At 35.3% G+C, this 23,176-nt stretch overlaps 3 protein-coding genes across 3 annotated transcripts; 2 read left to right on the forward strand and 1 right to left on the reverse strand.

The window, feature by feature from the left end:
- Positions 1-6,159: 6,159 nt before the first annotated feature.
- LOC101263320 (chaperonin CPN60-2, mitochondrial) lies at positions 6,160-12,323 on the forward strand. The gene is made up of 18 exons (XM_004239826.4): positions 6,160-6,309; positions 6,455-6,479; positions 6,581-6,712; positions 8,625-8,784; positions 8,895-9,070; positions 9,310-9,405; positions 9,798-9,902; positions 10,016-10,102; positions 10,184-10,273; positions 10,364-10,444; positions 10,530-10,598; positions 10,744-10,821; positions 10,911-11,006; positions 11,168-11,267; positions 11,354-11,457; positions 11,583-11,688; positions 11,779-11,857; positions 11,966-12,323. The coding sequence occupies exons 1-18, from the start codon at positions 6,272-6,274 to the stop codon at positions 12,063-12,065; spliced, it is 1,722 nt and encodes a 573-aa protein (XP_004239874.1). The 5' UTR covers positions 6,160-6,271; the 3' UTR covers positions 12,066-12,323.
- Positions 12,324-12,793: 470 nt separating this feature from the next.
- Positions 12,794-15,185, reverse strand: LOC101263028 (hydroxyethylthiazole kinase). The gene is made up of 2 exons (XM_004239825.5): positions 14,575-15,185; positions 12,794-13,462 (listed from the first exon to the last, which is right to left on the reverse strand). Exons 1-2 carry the CDS (start codon positions 15,052-15,054, stop codon positions 13,073-13,075), a joined length of 870 nt encoding a protein of 289 aa, XP_004239873.1. The 5' UTR covers positions 15,055-15,185; the 3' UTR covers positions 12,794-13,072.
- A 592-nt stretch (positions 15,186-15,777) lies between these two features.
- On the forward strand, positions 15,778-22,185 carry LOC101262722 (beta-glucuronosyltransferase GlcAT14B-like). Its single transcript, XM_004239824.5, has 4 exons — positions 15,778-16,563; positions 17,951-18,026; positions 18,184-18,299; positions 21,102-22,185. The coding sequence occupies exons 1-4, from the start codon at positions 15,936-15,938 to the stop codon at positions 21,626-21,628; spliced, it is 1,347 nt and encodes a 448-aa protein (XP_004239872.1). The 5' UTR covers positions 15,778-15,935; the 3' UTR covers positions 21,629-22,185.
- The last annotated feature ends 991 nt before the right edge of the window (positions 22,186-23,176 follow it).

Here is a 23,176-nt window from a genome sequence, read left to right on the forward strand (position 1 = left end):
GATTAAAATCAATTGAAAAACAAAGGTTCGAAGTTCAATGTACATCCCGAGAAGGTATTAGGCCCTCGGGATGTCCGCTAACTTGCGGTTGACCGGCGATTTGACTAAATGACTATTAAAAATAAATTGTTAACTAAATAAAAAGAAATTCGTTTTAATATTTTTTATTTTCATTGTTATTATTTTTATTTATTTCTAAAGGGAGATATTTTGAGGGAATTAATTTAAGGAAAACTAAATTATGATAAAAGTAAGTAAAACAAAAATAATAAAATTTAAATAATGAAAATGGCTACCCCTTTAGGAGATTTTTTTAAAATTCTACCAAGATATTAAATAATTCAAACAAATAAATAATAGAGAAAGAAATATTTAAACTTGGGCTTGATTGCCCAAATTCATTCAATTGGGCTTTGGCCCACCTGTCCTAATCTATTTACTTGGGCCTTCTTTAAAAGCTGCAGAGACAAATGGCCTTTGGGCCTGTTAATAAAGGGGGGGGCTGAAGGGCCCTGGCCCAATCCTGAAAAAGAATCACTAAGTATACACAAGTGTATACCCTGCACCTGTTTGAATATATATTTTCCGTTACTTTTCCCTGTATTGCCCTGCGTATTTGTACCTGTACAATTTTTAAAACTTACTTAACAAGTGTATATCGTCGCCCGATAATGTATACTAATGTATACGGGCTGCACCCTACGTCCGCATTGTTTGCCTAATTCCGAATTTTAATTAGAATAGGCGTCCCTCTACGTTCCCCTGCCAATCACATTTTTTACACATATTTATATTATATCGTGTCTGTATATCAGTGTATACAGGCTGTATATCAGCCTGATTTTCAACTTTCGAAAGTTGAAACTCCTTTTCCGAAGCGTATCCTCACTGCCACAAACCCAGATTTCGAGTTCGGATTTCCTGTGCATTTTCGACATGTATACCAGTGTATATCAGATGTATATAGCTGGTTTACAGCTTCAAAAAAACATGCAGTCGAATTCTGCAAACTGCTACTTCCAGCAGCTCTCCAATGTCGGATTTCGACCTATAATGGGTCTTAAGACCTCCTAGACTTGAGATAGGCCGACTCAAAGATCTTTTAACTCGGAGGAATGCGGGAGTGGAGTCCGAAACGGACTCGAATCGATGTCACATGTAATGAAAAAAAAACAAAAGAAAAGGATTAACAACAGCCTTAAATATTATCATTAAAACAAGATCCTTAACAAAGCAAGCATTAGGCAAGAACGAGTTCTTTAGACTTTCAGACATACATAAGTATGAAACCTTCGGCAAATTCGAAGATAGCAATAGCCAACAACACATAAACTATTGTAACTAAAGTATGCTTTGAAATAAAGGGAAGTCATGCTTTCATTAAGATGTAGAAGTCAAAAGAAGAAGAGTTGTATGAACAAACAAAACAGACGATCAAACTCCGGAAAACATACACGTTATGATCATAGTTTTAAACATTTAGCAAACATAGAACGAACCCAAACGAAGCAATCAACGAAAACCCATGAATCTTCAACAGTTTCTTCACTACACAGATTAACAATAACCCAAAACGATCCTGAACACTAATGCATAAACAACCCACGCCATGATGAACTAGTGATAAACAGATGAACAGCACAAACGAGCAAGCGTAACAAAACTAAACTAAAAAAAAAAAAAAACAGAACCATTATGCGAGACGTCTTGCAGAATCAGACCAACAAACAAGATGTAACGTCTCATATTCACAGCAACATCGACCCTATACTGAATATTCGAATGTCAACAGATTTGATCCCAGAACGAGACAAAAGGACAGCACTATGAACAACAACACATATAAGGATTCAAAATGTCACCAGTAAACATCAACCATCACAGCTAAGAGCCAGCGCATCGACGCATGTAGACGAAAGAGGTTGGAAAGAGATAGACGATACCTTTTCCGGGGCAGCGACTGGGGCGGGAACGAGCAGCCACAGCAGCGACTTCACCACTTGCACCCAGACTCGAGTTTTCGACGATAACCTAATCAACTTTTCCAACTCTCTACAATTTCTCAGTTCGCGCCACAACAACGGGAAGAAAGCCAAGAAGCTTCAATCAACAATTTCTCGATTAACTTGTTCTGAAAATTCTTCTTTTTTTTTTCCCCAAAAAACCCCCCCGATGACTGAAAATGGAGGGTATTTATAGAGGGAGAAATGTCGGATTTTGAGGGGTTCGGCGGGTGGGTGATACGATTTTCCGCCCATTTTTGAACTCAAAATCGAAATCCCTTTGGGTCAAAACCCACATGGCCATTGCGTGTTGGCGAGGGTGACATTGACGATTGGCAGACCTGTTTGACAGGGCATGGGAGTCTGCGGGGTTGTTGGCGAGTCGCGTCTGAGTTTTCTGGGTTTCTGTCGAGAGGGGAAGGAGAGAGCGAGCGTGGGGGAGACGCGGGAGAGAGGGAAGGAGAGGATGAAAGAGGGGGGTCGCGTGGGGAGGAAGGAGCGTGGGTTCTGGGGAATTGGGTTTTCCGGGTTTCGCGTGGCTGGCTTGGGGATTTGTTTGCTGGGTTTCTTCATTTGCAGGGGGATCGCGTGGGGAAGGGGAAGAAGGGAAGGAGGTCGCGGGTCGGGTATTGGGTGTTGGGCCGGAGCGGGTATGGGGCTGGGTTGAAGGGTTTTTTTTTTATTTAAATGTTTTGGGCCGTCTGAATGGGAAGAAGTGGGCTGGGATATTTAAGTTAGTGTTGGGTTGAGGGGTTTTTGAAAGGGTGGGCTGCTGAAAATGTGTGGGCCTGGGAGTGTGGGAATTATTATAAATGAAGGTGGGCTGGAGTAAATGTAAGGTGTTGGGCCATTGGAACAAAAGGGCAGAGGCCCAAACTCGAATCAAAAGGGAAAAAGAGTTAATTAATATAAGCAAATTGATTTAAAACAAGACGAATTTGGTTAAATCTATTAACGAGCTTATTTATTTACTAACATGATTATTTAAATTATAAAATAACGATTCAAAAATATAGTTGTGATTTAAAGTAAACTAGATTAATAGAATACCTTCAAAACTTAAGATATACATATATACATATACATATGTAATATATATATATATATTCATATCTTTATTTTTATTTTTTTTTTAATTTTCGCAAGACTTATAAAACTAATTAACTTAAATAATTTGAAAACTCATGAAGCTCGATAATTAATTTATACCAACGCGGGTCAAAAATTGGGTGTCAACAATAACTATTTGGGATAATGCCCAAGTACCCCTCAACCTATGCCCGAAATCTCAAAGACACACATATACTATACTAAGGTCCTATTACCCTCCTTAACTTATTTTATTAATAATTTTTTACCCCTTTTTAGCTTACGTGGCACTATCTTGTGGGCCCAACAATGGTTGACTTTTTTTTTCGAACTAGTGCCACGTAGGCTAAAAAGGGGTAGAAAATTACATATAAAATAAGTTCAGGGAGGTAATAGGATCTTAGGATAGTATAAGTGTGTCTCTGGAATTTCGAGTATAGATTGAGGGGGTACCTGAATATTTTTTCTAACTATTTATTTATTTTTAATTATAAGTCTCGAGTTTGATCATCTATACAAGGTGACGACTGATAAACAAAATGCTAAGCTTTTGAATTTTGATCAAATTCATCATAAAAAGATTTTATGACAACCTCTTTTCTTCTTCTTTCTACTTTAACTAGTTTATATTGGGATGAATATTCAAAATGATTTTTGGCTTCATTAAGATCTAGGTAATATAATAAATATCTTAATGGATTTTAATTATAATTGATTGTTCTTCACCTTAATGAATGAAATATTTAAAGATATTTTGATGTGCTGTATTTACCATTTTGTCCAACGTGAGCTTGATGCTATGAATTAATTGATGTTAAAGCTATACGTTTTGTAGAAATAATAAAAACAAAAATAGCATCGTTATCGGACATTGCATACCGAAGATCTATTTTTCGTATATCGTTTCATACCGAAAAGAGGGATGCGTAACTCTAACAACAACAAGAATGGAACCATATATAGGCTCCTATTTTTACAGCATTTCGAGGTATAGGTTTGACCACCTCAACTCTCCGTTTCTGGCATGCTATAGTTATTAAAGTCTTTCGACGGCGAAAAATCGTTCGAATGCACGGGATGCACCTTTATTTCTTTTACGTCATTCACCACAATATCCTATCCACTCTCTTCAAATCGCAACTCGTAATTTGAAAAAGAAATAAAAATACCTGACTGCTTTTCTTCCTGAGAAAGATCAAATCTATAATCACACTTCAATTATTGAGCTTATTTACTGTTGAAAAGGGTATTGTTCATACCTTGGCCTTTTTAATTTGATAAAAAAGGAAATATACACCAAGCAAAGATATTTTAGGCAAACAATTAAGAGATTATATTAAGGAAATTATTAAAATATTTTTTTTTATTAAGATTTACATTTACTACTATTTAAAAATATATTTAATTAATATCACTTTAATACAATAGATTTCAAATCAAATCGAAAATATAAATATCAATATTATCTTCTTATTAATGATAGGACAACATCTAGCTTTGTGAGGGCTGCTTAGACCATACTTGTTTTTAATTGCATCTTTATTATTCCTCTTTAGTAACTCATACAAAACTTTTTTTTTATTAGAGCTTATTTAATTTAGAGCGTTAAAATTAATTCATAAAATTATTTATTTACTAATAAAATTTATTTTGACCTTTTTTTTTTTGGTAAATTTAATCTGACCTACTTAAATTTAGCTCAATCAATCAAATACGATTTTATCGCATTAAGTTGTTAAGCAACATATATTTATTTTGAAGAAAGAGTGCAGTCGGATAAAGTCATGGTGGTTTAAGCATAAGTATAGACGAGAGAGTTCATACGAACCTACGTCCTAAAAAAATTACACGATATATATAGATATATTTGGTTGGTCTTCTGAAAAATACATATGTATAAAACAATCGACTCCAATAAACAAGTGTCAGCCTTGATCCTACGGTAAAGTGTGTTTATTTTTGCGAAAGTGTTATTTGAATTAAATTATATATTTTATTATTTATTTAATAAAATAAAATATTAATTGAATAATAATCATATATTAATTACATTTTAATTAATAAAATTTAGTTTATTAACCTTTTTGTGAATTTTCATACGCTGAACCTATTTAGTAAAAATTATATATCTGTTATTGGGTTTGAGTTTTGACTTTTGAATATACATAAAAATTCTTAGAAGAGAGTATTCTTCAACAAGGCCGATTTATGATTAATCATACTTCAATATAAATATCAAACATTTAATGAAAATAAAAATAAAAATAAAATCATCTCTTTATTTTGGGAAAAGATAAAAATATACTTGTAGGTTTAAAAAATAATTCATATAAAATTTGGTGTGGTAGTAAAATATATTTTAAATTTTTTTCTTTCATGACAATTATTATATTTGAGTCGTGTCAATTAAGCGATTAATATTAACTCAGATCATAGAAGACATGATGAAATAACGTTAAAAACGACAAATAATTATAATTGAAGCTCCGACTTTAACCTAGACTAACAATAAGTTTAGATAAAACAAAATACATACCAAAATTTTAAATTAGTTTACAATAAATTAAAATAACTTTAATAGCACTTACATAAGCTCTTTCATATTTACCTTAATTACACAACAAAATGATCTACAAATACCAAAAATAAATTCTATCATACCAATCACACTCTATAAAATTAAAACACCACCAAATAAGAATCAATGCACAATATGTATTTTCGAAAATAAATATTAATTCAATATATATATATATATTCTTAAAAACACGCTTGGAAATAAATTCTATTTTCAACTATCTTAAATAAAAATAAAAGATAAAAATAACATTTTAACAATTTGTTTCCTCATTATTCTCCTCAACAAATTCTCAATTCTTTTTCTCCAAACTAGAAAGTTTTCAATGCAATAAATTAAAAAGCAACGAAAGTAAAAACAATTTTTTTTGTGAGTGCGCAAAAAACTCATTTTATAACCCCAAAAGTTTTTCTCTTTTTAATTAATTAATTTAATTTATTAAATTAAATAATAATAAAAGTTATTTAAAACCCTAAAACCCTAGTAGTTGTTTCTTCTAGAGCCTTCTTTGTTCTTCTCTAAATAAGCCCAACTTGTTCATATCTCCTCTCTTCAGTTCTCTCTCTTTTTTCTCAGCTGCAAAACTTTTTCTTGTAAAATTATGTATCGTTTTGCAGCAAAACTTGCTTCTAAATCCAGGTATTTTCTTGATTTTTGAATCTTTTTTCAAGCCCCATTTGTATATTATGCATAAAAATGTGTTCTTTGTATAATTGTGTATCATTTGAACTAGATTTTATGTTAATCTTGATTTTAACAAATACCCATTTCCTTGTTTGTACAGGGTTGCCAGAAGCAGCACCCAACAGGTAATTGTTTGCTTGTAGATCAGAAAAGTTCCAATTTTTTTTATGAAAAATGTGTTCTTTTTTGGGATTGGATTGGTGTTTGAGATGGTTATTGTATGCAGGTTGGTAGTAGGTTGAATTGGAGCAGAAACTATGCTGCTAAGGATATTAAATTTGGAGTTGAAGCTAGGGGAATTATGCTTCAAGGAGTTGAGCAGCTTGCTGATGCAGTCAAAGTCACTATGGGTCCAAAGGTTGTTTTTTTGATGCCCCATTGATGAGTAATTGAAGTTACAATAGCAGTAGTAGTAGTATTCATGTTAAATATTGAATTCAAGTTCTTGTTGTTAGTGATTTAGATATTATGTTTTCAACGTGTGTATGTTAGTACATTTTACTGCTCTGATTTGTATTGTGATGGATGTGCTAGAAAAATCTACTAAAGGGATCTGTCTGGAAGTGTAATAGGACCGCGGGGTTGACTTTTTATTTTCGGTGTCTTGAGATACGTAAAATTAAAGAACAAAGTAGAATGACACCATATGTTATATACTGGTTTGGATTCTATGTGAATCTTAGTCCAGTCTCCTTTAGTTGGAATGGTGTTCTAAGTATGTTGTAGTTTCTCTACGTCTATACTCTTATCTTTTCGCTCTTGATTGATACAATATTTCACCAATGATATTTTCCTCTCCTCTCTTTTGAATACACAACTATTTCTTTCAGGAATTTTAATGCTTGTTTAGAGTAAAACTCAAGTGTTTGTGAAGGTTTAGACAAGTGTTTATCTTCTTAACGTCTACTTTAATAGTTTCGCGATCTGGCCATTGAGGTCTTTGGCAGATATGACAACCCAAGAGATTTGATCCTTGGCAGGAATACTTAGATGATCTTTTTCCAAGAACAAGTGCATAGCTTTCATATTTCTTTGCTTGTAAGGCTTCATGGACTTCAAATAGACTTTATAAGCTTCTAGGGTTTCAGCGACAAATATGTGTTTTGGTACTTGTTTTCATAGAAGACGTTTGATAGCACCTTGATTACTGATTTACTGCTTTGAGATCTTGGGCATTGATCGTCGCAGAATCTTCCTATTTAATTCTACTTACTGTATATGCTTCCTTCTTATGAGATGCTGATTGATTCTTTTCCATACGGTTATATTTTCATATAGTTATTTTCCTTGATTTCCTTTAAAAGAGCTTATATGATAAGCTGGTGAATCCTTGCACACATAGAAAACATTTACATTTTGTCATCATTAAAACCAAACCCCAACACCGTCTATATCCAAGTAGCTTGGGTTCTTCTTTTGGTGAAGCATTCATGTCGACACGACTTGGGCGTGGGATCTGTACTCATATGGTCAAATGATTTTGGGTACCTTGACCAAAATCAGTGAAGAAATTCAGGACATATTCAATGGTTTCTAAAATCAAAACAAAAGCTAAGGTGAGATTGAAGAAAATAGAATACCTTGTAGATAGAAATTTCCGTGTTACTCCTTTCCTTTTATATCCTTTCAGGATTCTCCTCTCGATTAGTATTTTCTTCTCAAGTTCTCCACCTAATATCTCATAATTTACGTTCTATAATTCTACTTTTAGATATTTGTATTATTTTTAGGGGAATCTCCACAGTAATCATACCTGTATATCCTCGCATCTAAAATTTACATCATCAATGATCTGACCCCTAGATCCGTATCCGTATCGGACACCTGCACCCAAGTCCAATACAAGTAGATCTATATTAAGCATTTTAACATCTTGAATCGATTTAATTTTCATGCGTATTAAGTGCAACTCTAAGTGGCTTAGAGTGACTTGTCTCCTATAAAAGAAGCTTCGTCGGATTGTCACTAAAAATTTTATCAGTTCTGCTGGTTCTTGTTGGTTATGACTCTTCTTCCCAAGTAATTTACAATCAAAATGTTGGAAAGCCTAGCATCTAATTGTTCCCTTTCAATTATAAGTGAAATATGTTACTTGTTCTCTCTCCCTGTTTGTATCATTTGAGGTTGGAGGACAATTTGACAAGCCAGACTTGTATATTCTGATATACTCGGGGGGAAAAATATAAATTGGAGCACCATCAGTATATTCTCGTTTCTGCTCAGAATGAATTCACTAGGTGACAACTAATGTTTTATATTTATTTATAAAGGGTCGTAATGTGGTGATTGAACAAAGTTGGGGTGCACCCAAGGTGACAAAAGATGGTGTCACTGTTGCAAAAAGCATTGAATTCAAGGATAAAATAAAAAATGTTGGTGCCAGCCTTGTAAAGCAAGTTGCCAATGCCACTAATGATGCTGCTGGCGATGGTAAGAATTCGTATATAGTGCTCCTTCTCTGCATTTGTGCCTGGTTTGATTGTTAGTTCTAAAAATCATCACATCTCTGCTTCAAATAACTCTTTAACTCTGTATTTCAGGTACCACTTGTGCAACAGTACTCACCCGAGCAATATTTGCTGAAGGGTGCAAGTCTGTAGCTGCTGGTATGAATGCAATGGATCTTAGACGAGGTATCACAATGGCTGTCGATGCTGTTGTAACAAACCTGAAAAGCAGAGCACGGATGATAAGCACATCCGAGGAGATTGCCCAGGTATCTTTGCTAGCTTCAAACTTTTATGAATCACAGTCGGAAGGGGATCTTTTCTGGTACTGAAATCACATATTTTTAAAATTGAGGGGTAAAATAAGAACCTAACTTGCTCTTCGGTGCAAGGAGTAATTTTGAAACACTAATGCACTGGATAATGGAACGAGTTGTCAATCTTCTGTTCTAAAGTGTTTCTGCTGCACAATTTCCAATAAGGTTATGATATTATGACCCTTTGTTAGGTTGGTACAATCTCTGCAAATGGAGAACGGGAAATAGGTGAGATAATTGCAAGGGCTATGGAGCAAGTAGGAAAAGAAGGTGTCATCACTATTCAAGTAAGTGATTTCTTGATACTGTTAATGTTACGTGCATGGTCTTGTTTGCGATAATGGTTTGAGAATTTTCTGAAGTTTCTGGTCTGGTAAAATCTTAATTTCTTCAATGCCTTGCCCGATGTACTCTCAAAGAGAAGATGTTTGAGTTACCACAAAATTTATTGTCATTTGATCCATTTGAGTTGGTAATAGCAAAAAATAAAAATTATGCAAGAAATTGACATTTGGAACTCTGGTGGTCTTTTTATTACTCAGATAATAATATTGGATAATCCTTTTACTTACTAATAACTGAGTTGGAATAGTATGAAATCTTGTTGTAAAGACGTCACGCCAACTCATTTCCTTCGTAAAAAAAGATGTGACACTGACTCATTTCTAATATAATGCAGGATGGAAAGACACTGCTTAATGATTTGCAAGTTGTTGAGGGGATGAAGTTGGACAGGGGCTACATATCCCCATACTTCATCACAAATGAGAAGAATCAGAAATGTGTATGTCTTTAGTTTGTCGAATATTATCTCAGCTGCATGACTGATGTGGCAGTCTTTTATTTACAGCCAGCCTCTTTTTCATTTGGACTCACAACTATTTTGATACCTGACAGGAGCTGGATGACCCACTTATTCTTATTCATGAGAAAAAGATCTCAAGCATAAATGCTATTGTGAAAGTGTTAGAATTGGCTTTGAAGGTAGTCTTTATTCTTCTGAGATTATTGGAGGTTCAACTATGACCTCTGGAGTTGTTACTTACTCTTACTTCATATCATCAGAGACAAAGGCCCCTCCTAATTGTGTCCGAAGATGTGGAGAGTGAAGCACTCGCTACACTTATTCTGAACAAGCTTCGTGCTGGAATCAAGGTAATTTGCTGCTTTGAGTAGAAACATGTTTTCTTTGTTGATGGTCTGAATAACACATTGTTCAGCTAATTACATTGGAAAATAATGCAGGTTTGCGCCATAAAAGCACCAGGATTTGGTGAAAACAGGAAGGCTAATTTGCAAGATTTGGCTGCTTTAACTGGAGGCCAGGTAAGGAACTGTTTTGGCATGCTCCTGTATAAGATATTTTCTATTTCTTCATACATCACCCACATTTCTTCTCCGTGCATGATAGGTCATTACCGAAGAACTTGGAATGAACATTGAAAATGTGGAGTTGGAGATGCTGGGTAAATGCAAAAAGGTATATTTTTTGAGTGCATCCCTGCTCTCTGGTATTAATTAACGGTGCAAGTAAAGTACTATTGCAGTTCTTGTTTAGTTTTCCAATTTCTTGCTGCTGAACATTTCTGCTTTCTGTAGTCTCATGGCCTTTAATTTTTTTCTAGGTGACCATCTCCAAGGATGACACTGTTGTTCTTGATGGTGCGGGTGAGAAGAAGGCCATAGAGGAGAGATGTGAACAGGTATAATTTGTGTACATCTACACTTGTATCATCAATATATTATCCAAAACTGTGGGTTTGAACATATGTTGTGCTCTTTGTATTGACAGATTAGATCAGCAATTGAACTGAGCACGTCTGATTATGACAAGGAGAAATTGCAGGAAAGACTAGCTAGGCTTTCAGGGGGTGTTGCAGTGTTGAAGGTATGCACTATTACTGCAGTTTGAATTTCCCGAGAAGCTAAGAATGCAGTGAAAAGGATCGCTTACATGTATAAATAATTTGCAACTTTTAGTCTAAGCTCGCAAATAATCTAAAATAATTGTAGAAGGTATATTAATTTGAATTAGTATGGGTTTGCCAGGTAGGAGGAGCTAGTGAAGTCGAGGTTGGTGAGAAGAAAGACAGAGTTACAGATGCTTTGAATGCCACAAAAGCTGCTGTCGAGGAAGGAATTCTTCCAGGTTATTACATGTTCATGTCTCTTCGTGCCTGGTCCGTCTCACCTAAGAACCTATAGTGGGAGACTGATCCGATTCTCTTCATGCAGGTGGTGGGGTTGCACTTCTTTACGCATCAAAAGAACTGGACTCATTGCCAACAGCCAACTTTGACCAGAAGATTGGTGTTCAAATTATTCAGAATGCTTTGAAGGTCTTAACATTTTAACAAATTTTGCTATCACATTTGCGGATTAGATTCCTTAAGAGTCACTTCTCATGAATAAGTAGTTGTCAAATCATAATCAGTAATGTTTTGGAATGAATTTCTAATTGCAGACACCAGTATATACAATTGCCTCTAATGCTGGGGTGGAAGGATCAGTAGTGGTTGGCAAACTGTTGGAGCAGGATAACCCGGATCTTGGATATGATGCTGCAAAAGGTTTAAACGCTCATCTCTTGTTCCTTTCGAGTTTCTTCTATCTTCTGAAAACTAGAAATTAATCTCGTCCTACGTTCATCTATGCAACAGGTGAATATGTTGACATGGTAAAAGCAGGAATCATTGATCCATTGAAAGTAATTAGGACGGCCTTGGTTGATGCTGCTAGGTGAGACCATACTCTTATCCGTCTTCCAATTTACTTGCTCTCTTGGCAAGTTAGCGTTCTTGTTTCGAAGTTGAACTTGTGCTTTTACTGTTTTTGTTGTGTATGCAGTGTGTCGTCTTTATTAACTACAACTGAAGCTGTTATCGTTGAGCTTCCCAAGGACGAGAAGGCAGCCCCAGCTATGCCTGGTGGTGGTATGGACTACTAATGCACTAGAAAAGAACACTGATTCAAATTGCCTGACATACAATTTAGCACACAGAAATAAGAAATTTAAGGTTGTTGCTCATGGTACCTCAATTGTAACACTAGCAAGAGATGTTTTTGTAGGTTGAGAACTTGTAATATTTTCAAGACAATGCGGCTACCTCATTTTTAATCTACTTCCTTGTTCTCTGTGATTATCACTGAAATCCAAAAATTTTCCTGAGTAGTATAAATGAATTTTCTTGCAGTTGTGAGATTATATATTTGGTGAATGTGCAATTTTTTTGTATAGTTCACATTCTAAAATCAGTTTTCTACAGGAATGACAAAATGAAAATCATTCTGGTGATGTAAAAAATAAAGGGAAAATTGTATATAATAGCAAATTAATAACCTAAAATAAATGGAATAGTTAGGGTTTGGTTTAATTGTGTTCCATAGCAAACATTAGCTAAAATTTGTCATCTTTATACGAGAGAAAATTGTATATACACATGCAAAAATCTATATCTTCGTATTATACACTTAATTATACAATTTACAAACATTTTACTTCAAATATTGCAGAGAAAAAGGCCAATGAATTATACAATTACAGTGAAATACAATTTTCTCTAGTTTTACATATATTGTGTTTCTATTTTTGTATAAAGCGAGAGAAAAACATATATCTTCTTGCTATACGCTTATAATTATGAAATATACATACATTTTAATTTGATTCAACTGTATGCAAAGCAAATTTTATAAAAATATAGCAGCGAAATAGGCAGCGAATTATACAATTGTGCATTATACAATTGCAGTGAAATAGGATAGCGAATTATACAATTGTATATGTATAGCGAATTATACAATTTTATGTTTGCTATGGAACGCAATTATGCGAAGTTTGCTATAGCATACAAATATGAATTTTTTGTTTGCTGTATGTGAAAAAAGTTGCCCAAAAATAAATGAGAGTTAGATTTAAATGAAATGGACACATTGATTTCTCGTCTAAAAGCATTAAAGGTGGTTGATTCTTACTCGACTAAGTGCAGTAGCTTCCCCAAGTCCATATAACGAATCAATCAACAGTGTCCGCAGTGAAGCTGGACCTCTAGCCATGTCCATCCCTGTTTCACTTGCGACACCAAATATAGCCAATGCAGAAGCTGTTGCTTCCACAGCATGGGATGGATCAACAGCGACAAAGGCAGCAATGAGGGCAGTGACTGAACATCCAGATGCAGTAATCTTTTGCAACATAGGCACCCCATTGTGAACACAAACAACCCTATCACCGTCTGTGATATAGTCAACAGCTCCAGAAACAGCGACTACACTACCACTTTGTTGAGCGATGGACTTAGCAGCTTCAACAGCATCACTTGAACCATGTACACTATCCACACCCTTAAATCAGTCAAAATTGAAACAGATGAGAAGAGCAACAGAAGCAACTTCTCTAAATCTTAACTTGGAAAAGGTGAAAAAGAGAAGGGGGCAACAGAATCAAGTGTATATCGCCTTGACCACTGTTAGCAAAATTTGTCCTAAAAGAAGTATGAATCAAGCCATATGAATATTTCATCAGATTACTTGCTCTTCATTTAATGATTTCATTAATCCGTTCATAACTAGCCATATTAGCACATAGTTACTAAAAATGTTAAACCAACAACAATGACATATCTAGTGTAATCCCACGAGTGGGCTTTGAGGAGGGTAGATACACACAACCTTTTACCCCTACCTTTTCTGATAGACTCTTGGTACGACAATGTATCACCAAAATTCTCATCCCAATTTCAATCTATTTCTCGACTACCACTCTGCCCATACCATCAACAGGCAGAAATACCCCATTACACAAGTTCCTGACTACATCATAAGAAAATACAGTAACTAAGAAACTTGAAGAGAAGTTTGCATAAATGAAACAAGATTCTTCTCTTCCTCCCATTCTAACATCAGTAATATCAAATATCAGGTCATACCATGAAAGACCAAAATTTCGATAGACCTGATATCATCAAATCTTGAAAAAAAATGTCACCTTTGGTAAAACTAAGCATCTTCCAAGTAGGAAAAACTCAGATTACCAGATAAAGGACCCCTTTTGGGTCGATTTTCATACGAAAGAGAAAGCATTAGGAATGTATTCAATTGAAACTATGTCTTATAAAATCTCATAGATTACTATCTATTAAGCCAGTTCCATTCCTATTATTCAAATACTTCAGTGTTTTTCTACTCATGTTCAAGTCTCAGACTCGAAAAACTCCTAATACTGCACATAATGTCAGCACACCAGCAAAGATAAAATCCAAACTAATTATAAGTCCTTTGGCTTCTTTCATGGGTATACTACTCCTTAACGAAAATTCTGACTCGCCGCTGAATTGCATCATCATCACATATGTTAGAACATACACAACTATCACTTAAATAAAAACTATGATATATAATAAGATCCAAAGCAGATAAATATTTTACCAAAATTGATACTCAGAATATTGTGTTACCTTGGAATTTGAGTCAACACAACCCTTGAAAAGAGCAAGAATCTCAGACCCATTGCCTCTAACAACACTAGGTTTTAAAGCAAGTAGCTCCAAACACGCCTTTAACCGGAAACTTGACCCACCGGCAGCAACAGGATCAAGCACCCAAGGTTTTTTCGATTGATTCGCCACTTGTGCCGCTAATTTCATACCGGGTAGCCAGTCCGGAGTGAGGGTTCCGGCATTTATGCAAACTCCAAGGGCTTTTGGAGTAAATTCTGGGATTTCTTCAACGGAATGAATCATCGCCGGTGATGCGCCGGCGGATAACAGAGTATTGGCCATGAAATCCATTGAAACGAAGTTGGTTATACATTGAATTAATGGGGATTTTTGACGAACTAATTCGAAATGTGTCCATGCTTGTTTGGGCCAATCAAAAGGGAGTTCTTGAGCTCCCTTTTGGGGTTCAATGGTGTTACTACTTTTGTCTTCTTCCATAGGAGTCTATAAGCGAGCTGATAGCTCTGTTTGGATGATTGGATTATGAAAAAGAGGGAGTATATGATTGGATATGATATCACTATGTTACCGGAGATAGAGTGTTCGTAAATCTTAATATATTATTTTGTGAAATAAATATTTATACGATAATTGATATGATATTTTATACTATTAAAGTTATATTTTTATCGATCAGCTTTATACCTTTTTATCTAAGATCATATTTTCGATAAGAATGCGTCTATTTCATATCTAATTATCATTGATGGAGCCAGAAATTTCTTAAAGGTTGTTCAAATATAGCAACTTGTTATATTAAGTGTGTTCAAAATATGTTATTTAATCATTTCGTACATTATTATACTTGTAAATATGTTATTTTTTTCCGACGAAGTTGTCCAATTGGACATCCTTGACACTATGTAACTACACCATTGCTAGTTACCTCTGTCCAACACTTCTATCTTTCCTCAACCTCACTATATCCGGGTCGATAGTGGAGTCTCGAAGATCGAATTCAAGATCAAGAGTCAAGAATTGGGCCTTAGATCAGTATTTGAAAGTTGTGTTTCGAATAAGGACAAGGTTGAGTAAGATGATAAGATAAAAGAAATTTTTTTGTGAAATATTTTAAGATCTTTATATAAGAATTGGACGTCAAATTGAGTGATAAATCAAAAATATATTTAAATTTAGTTAATCGAATATAACATATTTTTAATTACGTTAATAATAGAAAAAATAAAATTAATAATTCGCGTCGGAGTGAGATTCTTTTGTATACGTGCCTCCATGAAACAAGAAATCTAAAAAATATATATATATAAACACTAGAAAGATATCCGCTATCGCCGGCAGCACTGATAATTTACAACAAAATGCACAACCACCACCTTCAACCGCCGCCGACCACCACTTCTACCGGCGGTGCCACCGGTATTAACAACAGTAGCATTTTCCGGATCACTTTTTCGACACCCTTTATCCTCCTTATCACCACTATATTCTCACTTCTCCTTATACTTTCCCTTTCCTTTTCCCCTTCTTCTACCTCTCTTCCTCCTCACCCTAATCCTTCCCTTTTCCCCAATTTCCATAACTATCTCAACTCCCCATCAAACCCAAATGACCAAAATACCCTTCCATCCACCCCACCCACCCCACCTTCAATTGCATATCTCATATCTGGATCCACTAAAGACTCTTCTAGAATCCTCCGTTTGTTGTTTGCTGTGTATCATCCAAGAAATCAGTATTTACTTCATCTTGATAGAAAAGCTACTCAGAAGGAACGTGATGATTTAGCAGTTGCTGTTCAATCTGTGCCGGTTTTTAAAGCTGCACAGAATGTAAATGTTATTGGAAAAGCTGATTTTCGATACTCAATTGGGTCTTCTGCATTGTCTGCTACACTTCATGGGGCTTCCATTCTTTTGAGGCTTTCGAATTCTTGGGATTGGTTTATTAATCTGTCAGCTGCTGATTATCCACTCGTTACTCAAGATGGTATGAAATGAAAATATTTAGTTTGAAATTTTTCGAAAAAGTTCAGGTAGCCAATCGATTGAGCTAACTGGGATTCTTTTGGAAAAAAGATTTAACTTTTATATTTGTTAGTTTTGAATATCTTTTGCTAGCTACTTTTTGAGCTTTTTGTGTGTTGAATTCCATGTTTTTTGAGTTTAGGATGTCAGATAAGATTGGTTGCTTTAGCGAGTAGTCGAAAAACTATGTGAAGGCGAGCATATCTTCAAAATGAACGTGTAGCAGTTACCTTGAGGAATTAGTTAAGGTATCTGCAAGCTGGCCCGGACACCATGGATGTTAATAAAAGAGTTATCTTTAGAATGACAATTGACCGAGTGAAAGATTTAGCTTTTATTTGTGTTCGTTTTCAGCTTTTCTTTTGGTAGCTACTTTTTGGGAGGTGTGTTGAATTCCATGTTTTTTGAGTTTAGTATCTCAATTGGAATCCTGTCTAAGATTGGTTTGCTTCAAGCGAGGAGTCGAAAAACTATGTGAAGGCTAATGGACTTGGTCGTCATAGTTCCATTGGTACTTGTGCAGGTGGGAGGGAGGTAGCAGGTACCTCTGGAATTAGTCAAGGTACCTGCAAGCTTGTCCGGACACCATGAATATTAGTAATAATGAAGTTTATCTTTAAATTGTCCATTGATCGATCTAAAGATTTTGCTTTTATTTTTGTTCGTTTTTTATTTTTCTTTTGCTAGCTACTTTTTGGACTCTGTGTGTGTGTAGAATTCCATGCTTTTTGAGTTTAGTATCTCAATAGAAATCTTATCTAAGAGTGATCTTCTTCTGCAATATCTTTAAAAAATGAACTTGGTGGACGTAGTTACACGGTAACTGTGTAAGTGGAAGGTAGCAGGTACTTTGTGGCATTAGTTGTGGTACCTGCAAATTGGCCTTGACGCGATGGTTATTAATAAAAGAGTTATCTTTAAATTGGCCATCGACCACATTTGTCATGAAGGGATTATTCATGCACTTGATGCAATTTGTTTCTCCGAGAAGTTTGTTAGAAATTGTAGAAGTAGTTCATTGAGGTTGGTAACTTTTCTATAAATAGAAATGTCTTACCTGAACAAGTTTGTTGGTATTTTGGTTGGCTTGCTGTAAGATTTTACATCAGTGAATTGTGTAGTTGAAATAATATCTCCTCCTTATACCGGGCTATCTCGTTGGTGTTTAATGATAACTGATGTTTGTGATGCAAATTCTTGTCATTGAACTGTGCCATTGGTGTGTTTGGATTGGTTGCTCTACAACATAATTGATAGAATATTTCATTGAATTTATTTCTCCCTATACCTCGATTTCTCTTTGTTGATGACCGATGATTTATGTGGTGCAAATTCTTGTTGATTTTCAGATCTTCTACACATTTTATCATATCTACCCAAGGATCTTAATTTTGTCAACCACTCGAGCTACATCGGTTGGAGAGAGTATGACTACATCCTTCTCCTGTTATATGTTTCTACATGTACTAACTTATCTAAAAAAAAAAAGAAATTTCTATATATAGTTATGTTTAAATGATGTGAACATGTAGATAGCTCGTGCTTCTAGAGTTCAGTAATATTGCTATTTTGGATTGTGTAGGTCGAAGAAGCTGAAACCAATAGTTGTGGATCCAGGGCTCTATCTTGCAGAGGAAAGTGAAGTATATTATGCCACTCAAAAACGGGAACTGCCAGATGCTTATCGATTATTCACAGGTGAGGATGCCGGTTATCGTTTTATTTGCTTCATTAGGTATTGAATTTGTGAATAACGTTTGTGCTCTTTTTCCTGTGATTGAGAAAAAATATTTTCTTGATTAGGAGGGACAACTATAACACTGAGAACAAGAAACTCTTTTATTAAGAGAAAGGAGTAAGGACTAAACTAGAAAATAAAATTGAAACAGAAATGTTATGCAGTATGAAAATAAGCAAAGTATGATATACATGGAAACTAACTGGAAAAGGTGTACTACTTGTGATGACACCATTGTTCCTCACTCTTCACTTTTATCTTCTTCTTTACTAAAATCAGAAAAAATAAATCCAAATATCATCAACAACTAACTACATCCCTCAATTCCTATTTTTTCCGTTGCTCCCCTCATCTGACGTCCACTCCTTCATCATCCTCTCGTAGTTTACTTAATTTTATGTTTTGCCATTTAAAAACCAAATCTATTGCCACAAGAACTATGGTTATTGTGAGGGGAAGAGGGGTTGGGTGTGGGGCATCCCAGAGAGGTGGTTTCAGAAGGAAATGTTTACTGGAGTCTGGAGATGTATAGACGTAGAGATATTACAAGTCTTTCACTTATCAAAGAAAAAGAGGAGTCTTTGACAAAGGAAACAGGGTTCAAATTCTAGCGGAGACTAAAAAGTAAGTTGATTTCCTTACATTTAATGAAGCTTTGATGGGTAAATGTACCCGATACTCATGGTGGAGATGCACATAAGCTGATTTGGACACCATTGTTATCTTACAAAAAGAGCCTTTGACAAAATTCTAGGGATTCCGTTGAAGGTTTCTAAGTGGAAACGACAAACCTATAATCCAGAACTGAAAGAGATTAGAAAGTTGAGGCAATTAGTTTGAGGCAAGTAGAACGTTCTGCACACGGTTTCAGATCCTTCACCCGTTCATTTTTTATTTTTTGAAGGGGAAATAAACCCTTCATCCATTCATTTATCAATACGGTTTTCCGTCATATATTAGGCTCTAAACGCTTTTGCATTTCTATCCAGCCAAAATCGGCAAGAGGTCTTGAATGAAGCAAATACAGTTTAGAATCCTCATCGAGCGGTAACCATAGTGGAAGTACTTTATTAGATGAAGCAGGGATAAGAAAATCTCTAAACCTCTATCTAGGAAGCATCTCCACAACCTGATGAGAAATGCAATGCATATTCAGGTGTCCTTGATTCTTGCCTTTGTACTATGTATATAAAAGACTAATTTTACTTAGAATTTTTTAACTTATATGGTCTCCAGATCTATCATTCATGCAAGCGGTCCAGGAGTCTGTTACTTGAAGTCTATACCTTGTAAACGAATGATTTGCAGTTGACCTCTAGCTTTGGATGAGTATAAGGGAAAGGATTGTCTTGAAACAATTTCTTTGAAACATGCATGCACCATGTAATCATAAAATGATTTTTAGGGGAAGTAATTTAGTGAAAAAACGCTCTTGGTATGATCTTTCAGTGAATGTAATGAAAACATATTTGATACGTTACTGAGACAAAGCCACATGGCACAACTTAGTTCATCAAGTATCAACAACGATAACAACAAACTCAGTGTAATCCCACAGGTGGGGTTTGGGGAAGGGTCGTGTGTACACTCAGACCTTGCCCCTATCTTGAGAAGGTAGACAGACATTAATCAAGTATCAAAACTATAAGTTTCTTTTTGCATTTTAAAGGAGGAACAAGCTACTCTGACTTTGTCTAGTTTTTTTTACTATAGGAACCAAGTACTTAGACCAATTCTAGTTGACGAGAGGGAGTTTTGCTCGGATGGTAAGCACCCCTCATCTCCAACCCAAAGGTTGCGAGTTTAAGTCACCAAGGGAGCAAAAGGGGTGGGACTTGGGAGCTCCTAGAGCCTCGTAAAAAAGGTCCAATTCTAGTTACATTCATCAGTAACCCTGCGTGTTATTATTCTATTTCTTTTCCATCACTTCTCTTCATCAGGCAGTCAACCCTTCATCCTTCTCTCTCAGTCCAGTTGACACTTGACATTATGTATTGGTCCTTTGAAACCCAACTCTATTGCAACAATCACACTATCCTTGCTAAGTACAAATAGCAAGTTAACATTATCCTTCACTATCAGTTGAAATATAATGAAATCCATCTTGAAGAAATTCCTAACCTCCAACGGCATAAAATTTGCAACTTGTGCCTCAACTTCTTTCTCCGCCATTTCAATTTGTCCAGCCTTCCCTTCTCTGCAGTTCATCAGTTGCTTATTTTGGCCCTGGAGGAGGGTGAAAAAGTAAAATTTCTTTCTTTTCAGAGTTAATGGGTTTTTAATTTCGATGAATGTTGACATATAAAGTTGTCCCTTTCATCTCTATAATGGGGTTGAAATATAATTAGCTTGATTGATAACAGTGCAAAACAAGGGGTTATCACTTCAGTTTGAAGCCATGAACTTTAGAGAATTATGCGTGTCAAACAGTGACAGACAAAGTAAATCCAAATAGAAGCGGTTGGTTCTTTAAATCTTGAACTTGAGCAGTTGGTTTAATTATTGTTTATTTTGATGCTGAAATTATTGTTCTCATATGTTTGGTATTTTTTAATTTTTCTTAAATTGTGTGTTTCACTTCACATTTTTCATTTCAAGCCCTGCATACTTTGTGTCTCTTTTGGATATTTCGTTTTTGGAAACATCTTATTTCAGAGAGGTGGTTTTTGCATTTGTCAAGACCCCTCATAAATGATGGGCTCTGTTTTCACGAGATCCTCTTCTTATTTGTCTCGTGACCAACTAATTTGTTCTTACTGCAGGGTCATCATCTGCTATATTGAGTCGGAAGTTTACCGAGTTCTGCATCTTAGGCTCGGATAACCTCCCAAGAACTCTGTTAATGTACTTGTCAAACTCACCATCCTCAGAATCTGTATATTTTCCAACCATATTGTGCAATTCACGGGAATTCAACGGAACAACAATCAACCACAATATGCAGTATGCTTCTTTTAACTCGAGAGCACAAGCTCGCCGGCTCAACTCAAGTGACTTCAATGACCTGGTGATGAGTAGAGCAGCATTTGCTTCCCCATTTAAGGCAGGTGATCCGGTTCTTGATAAGATCGACCATGAACTTCTCCACCATAATCGTGATGAACCAGTGCCAGGCGGGTGGTGTTTAGGTGACACTGAAACTAACAAATGTACCGTTTGGGGAGATGCTGAAATCATAAGACCGGGTTTTGGTGCAAAGAGACTCGAGAAACATTTTCTTGAGCTTTTCTCTAACGGATCATATTTGTCTGATCAATGTCAATATGAGAAGAGATCCTCCTCCAGATGATTAACATCTAAATTGCACGGACTCTGCACTTGTGTCAGATTCTTCAAAAATACACTACTTTTGGAGAATCCAACACACACTCATTGACATCTTTGACGAGTTCGAGCAATGTAGATTAACATAGCAAGGGGAGAGACAGAGATGAATACACTATCAAATTAGACAGAAGATATAACACGAGGTACTCATCAAACCACTTGAAATAGTATTAAATTGTAGTTTCAGCTAGCCAATTCTTTCATTGGAAGCCTATTGTTGTATAAGTCTTTTTGGGAGTTATTTTTTCCATCCAGTGCCCGCTCTGCGTCAAAAAAAACTTTAGTCTTTTATCTCTCTTTCGCAATACATTTTAAGGGCTAAAACTTAGCCCTGCTGAGGAATCATCTCCTATGAATCCTTACACCTTAATGTCATTGTTTGCCATTGCAATGGAAGATCATTGCAATGGAGGACTATTATTATCCTTTGATGTTAATATTGTGCTCATTTTTTCCCCTCTCCTCGAGGCACGCGTAAACATTATTATGTCGGAATATGAATACATGTTTGATTATTAAGATGTTGTCTCTAAATTTGAATGCTCGATAATTACAATTGTGTTTCTCAACATCTCAAATTGAATACATGTTATGATGGTTGTGGGTTGATGGTTGTTGGTGAGCATAGTTGACAGTAGAGCTTGTCTAGTGGTGGTTGTTGGGCGGTAGTGGCTGGCGGTAGTGGTGGCCGGTGGTAGTAAGCAACGGAGATGGTTAGTGGTGATAGTTGGAATTGTTGAAGGTGGTGATTGTGTTACATAGGTACGAGTCGAGGGATCGATGGTGATGCTCTAGTTTAAGGTTATTCAACTCTGAACTCTAGCTTGCATTATTCACTACTATAAAAGAGTATATATTTTTCTTGGAGAGACATCTTAAAAATCGCACCAATTCATGGAATATTCATAAAGAAATCAGATCATCAAATGTTGTTAACTTCAAAACCAAAGAGATCAAATTCGAAATATTGTCCAAACATTTCTGGCGTTCAAATACATCACAAGAAGGTCTATATCATATGAACTTCAAGAAATATAAATACATCACAAGAAGGTCTATATCATATGAACTTCAAGAAATATAAATACATCACAACAAGAAGGTCTATATCATATGAACTTCAAGAAATATACTAGGAATACACCTCGAACGACGGAGAAATTTAAGAGAAGAATTCATAAAATTGTACTTGAAATTTTTGATGAATAAATCACTTTTTATATATACAAAAAATTTAGGGTTGCAACTTATATATGATATAACCCTCAAATGTTCGAATTCTGGATATAAAATTACTTTTGATAAAGTGATTTACTTGAAAAATAGATTTTTTTAACACAAATCTAATTTGATCGAGTTTCAAAAACACCAAATAAGAAATGGTATGAAATAGTCTATCCTTAAACTTTCTTACTAGACTATTTCATTTCTAGATATTTCCTTTGACTACATGATTGATTAAGTTGATGTGTATTTTAAGTCACAAAAATAAAACTACTTTTATTCAACT

This window comes from Solanum lycopersicum, chromosome 5 (genome assembly GCF_036512215.1).
Source record: "Solanum lycopersicum chromosome 5, SLM_r2.1".
NCBI classification, from domain to species: Eukaryota; Viridiplantae; Streptophyta; class Magnoliopsida; order Solanales; family Solanaceae; genus Solanum; species Solanum lycopersicum.

Excerpts from the sequence above, each read along its gene's own strand:
- LOC101262722 (XM_004239824.5), top strand. The coding sequence starts at position 15,936 with ATGCACAACCACCACCTTCAACCGCCGCCGACCACCACTTCTACCGGC. Across the intron at positions 16,564-17,950 it reads TCCACTCGTTACTCAAGATG|ATCTTCTACACATTTTATCA; the intron begins GTATGAAATGAA and ends GTTGATTTTCAG. Across the intron at positions 18,027-18,183 it reads AGCTACATCGGTTGGAGAGA|GTCGAAGAAGCTGAAACCAA; the intron begins GTATGACTACAT and ends TGGATTGTGTAG.
- LOC101263320 (XM_004239826.4), top strand. The coding sequence starts at position 6,272 with ATGTATCGTTTTGCAGCAAAACTTGCTTCTAAATCCAG. Across the intron at positions 6,480-6,580 it reads CCAGAAGCAGCACCCAACAG|GTTGGTAGTAGGTTGAATTG; the intron begins GTAATTGTTTGC and ends TATTGTATGCAG. Across the intron at positions 11,689-11,778 it reads TGGATATGATGCTGCAAAAG|GTGAATATGTTGACATGGTA; the intron begins GTTTAAACGCTC and ends TCTATGCAACAG.
- LOC101263028 (XM_004239825.5), bottom strand. The coding sequence starts at position 15,054 with ATGGAAGAAGACAAAAGTAGTAACACCATTGAACCCCAAAAGGGAGCT. Across the intron at positions 13,463-14,574 it reads GTGTTGACTCAAATTCCAAG|GGTGTGGATAGTGTACATGG; the intron begins GTAACACAATAT and ends GACTGATTTAAG.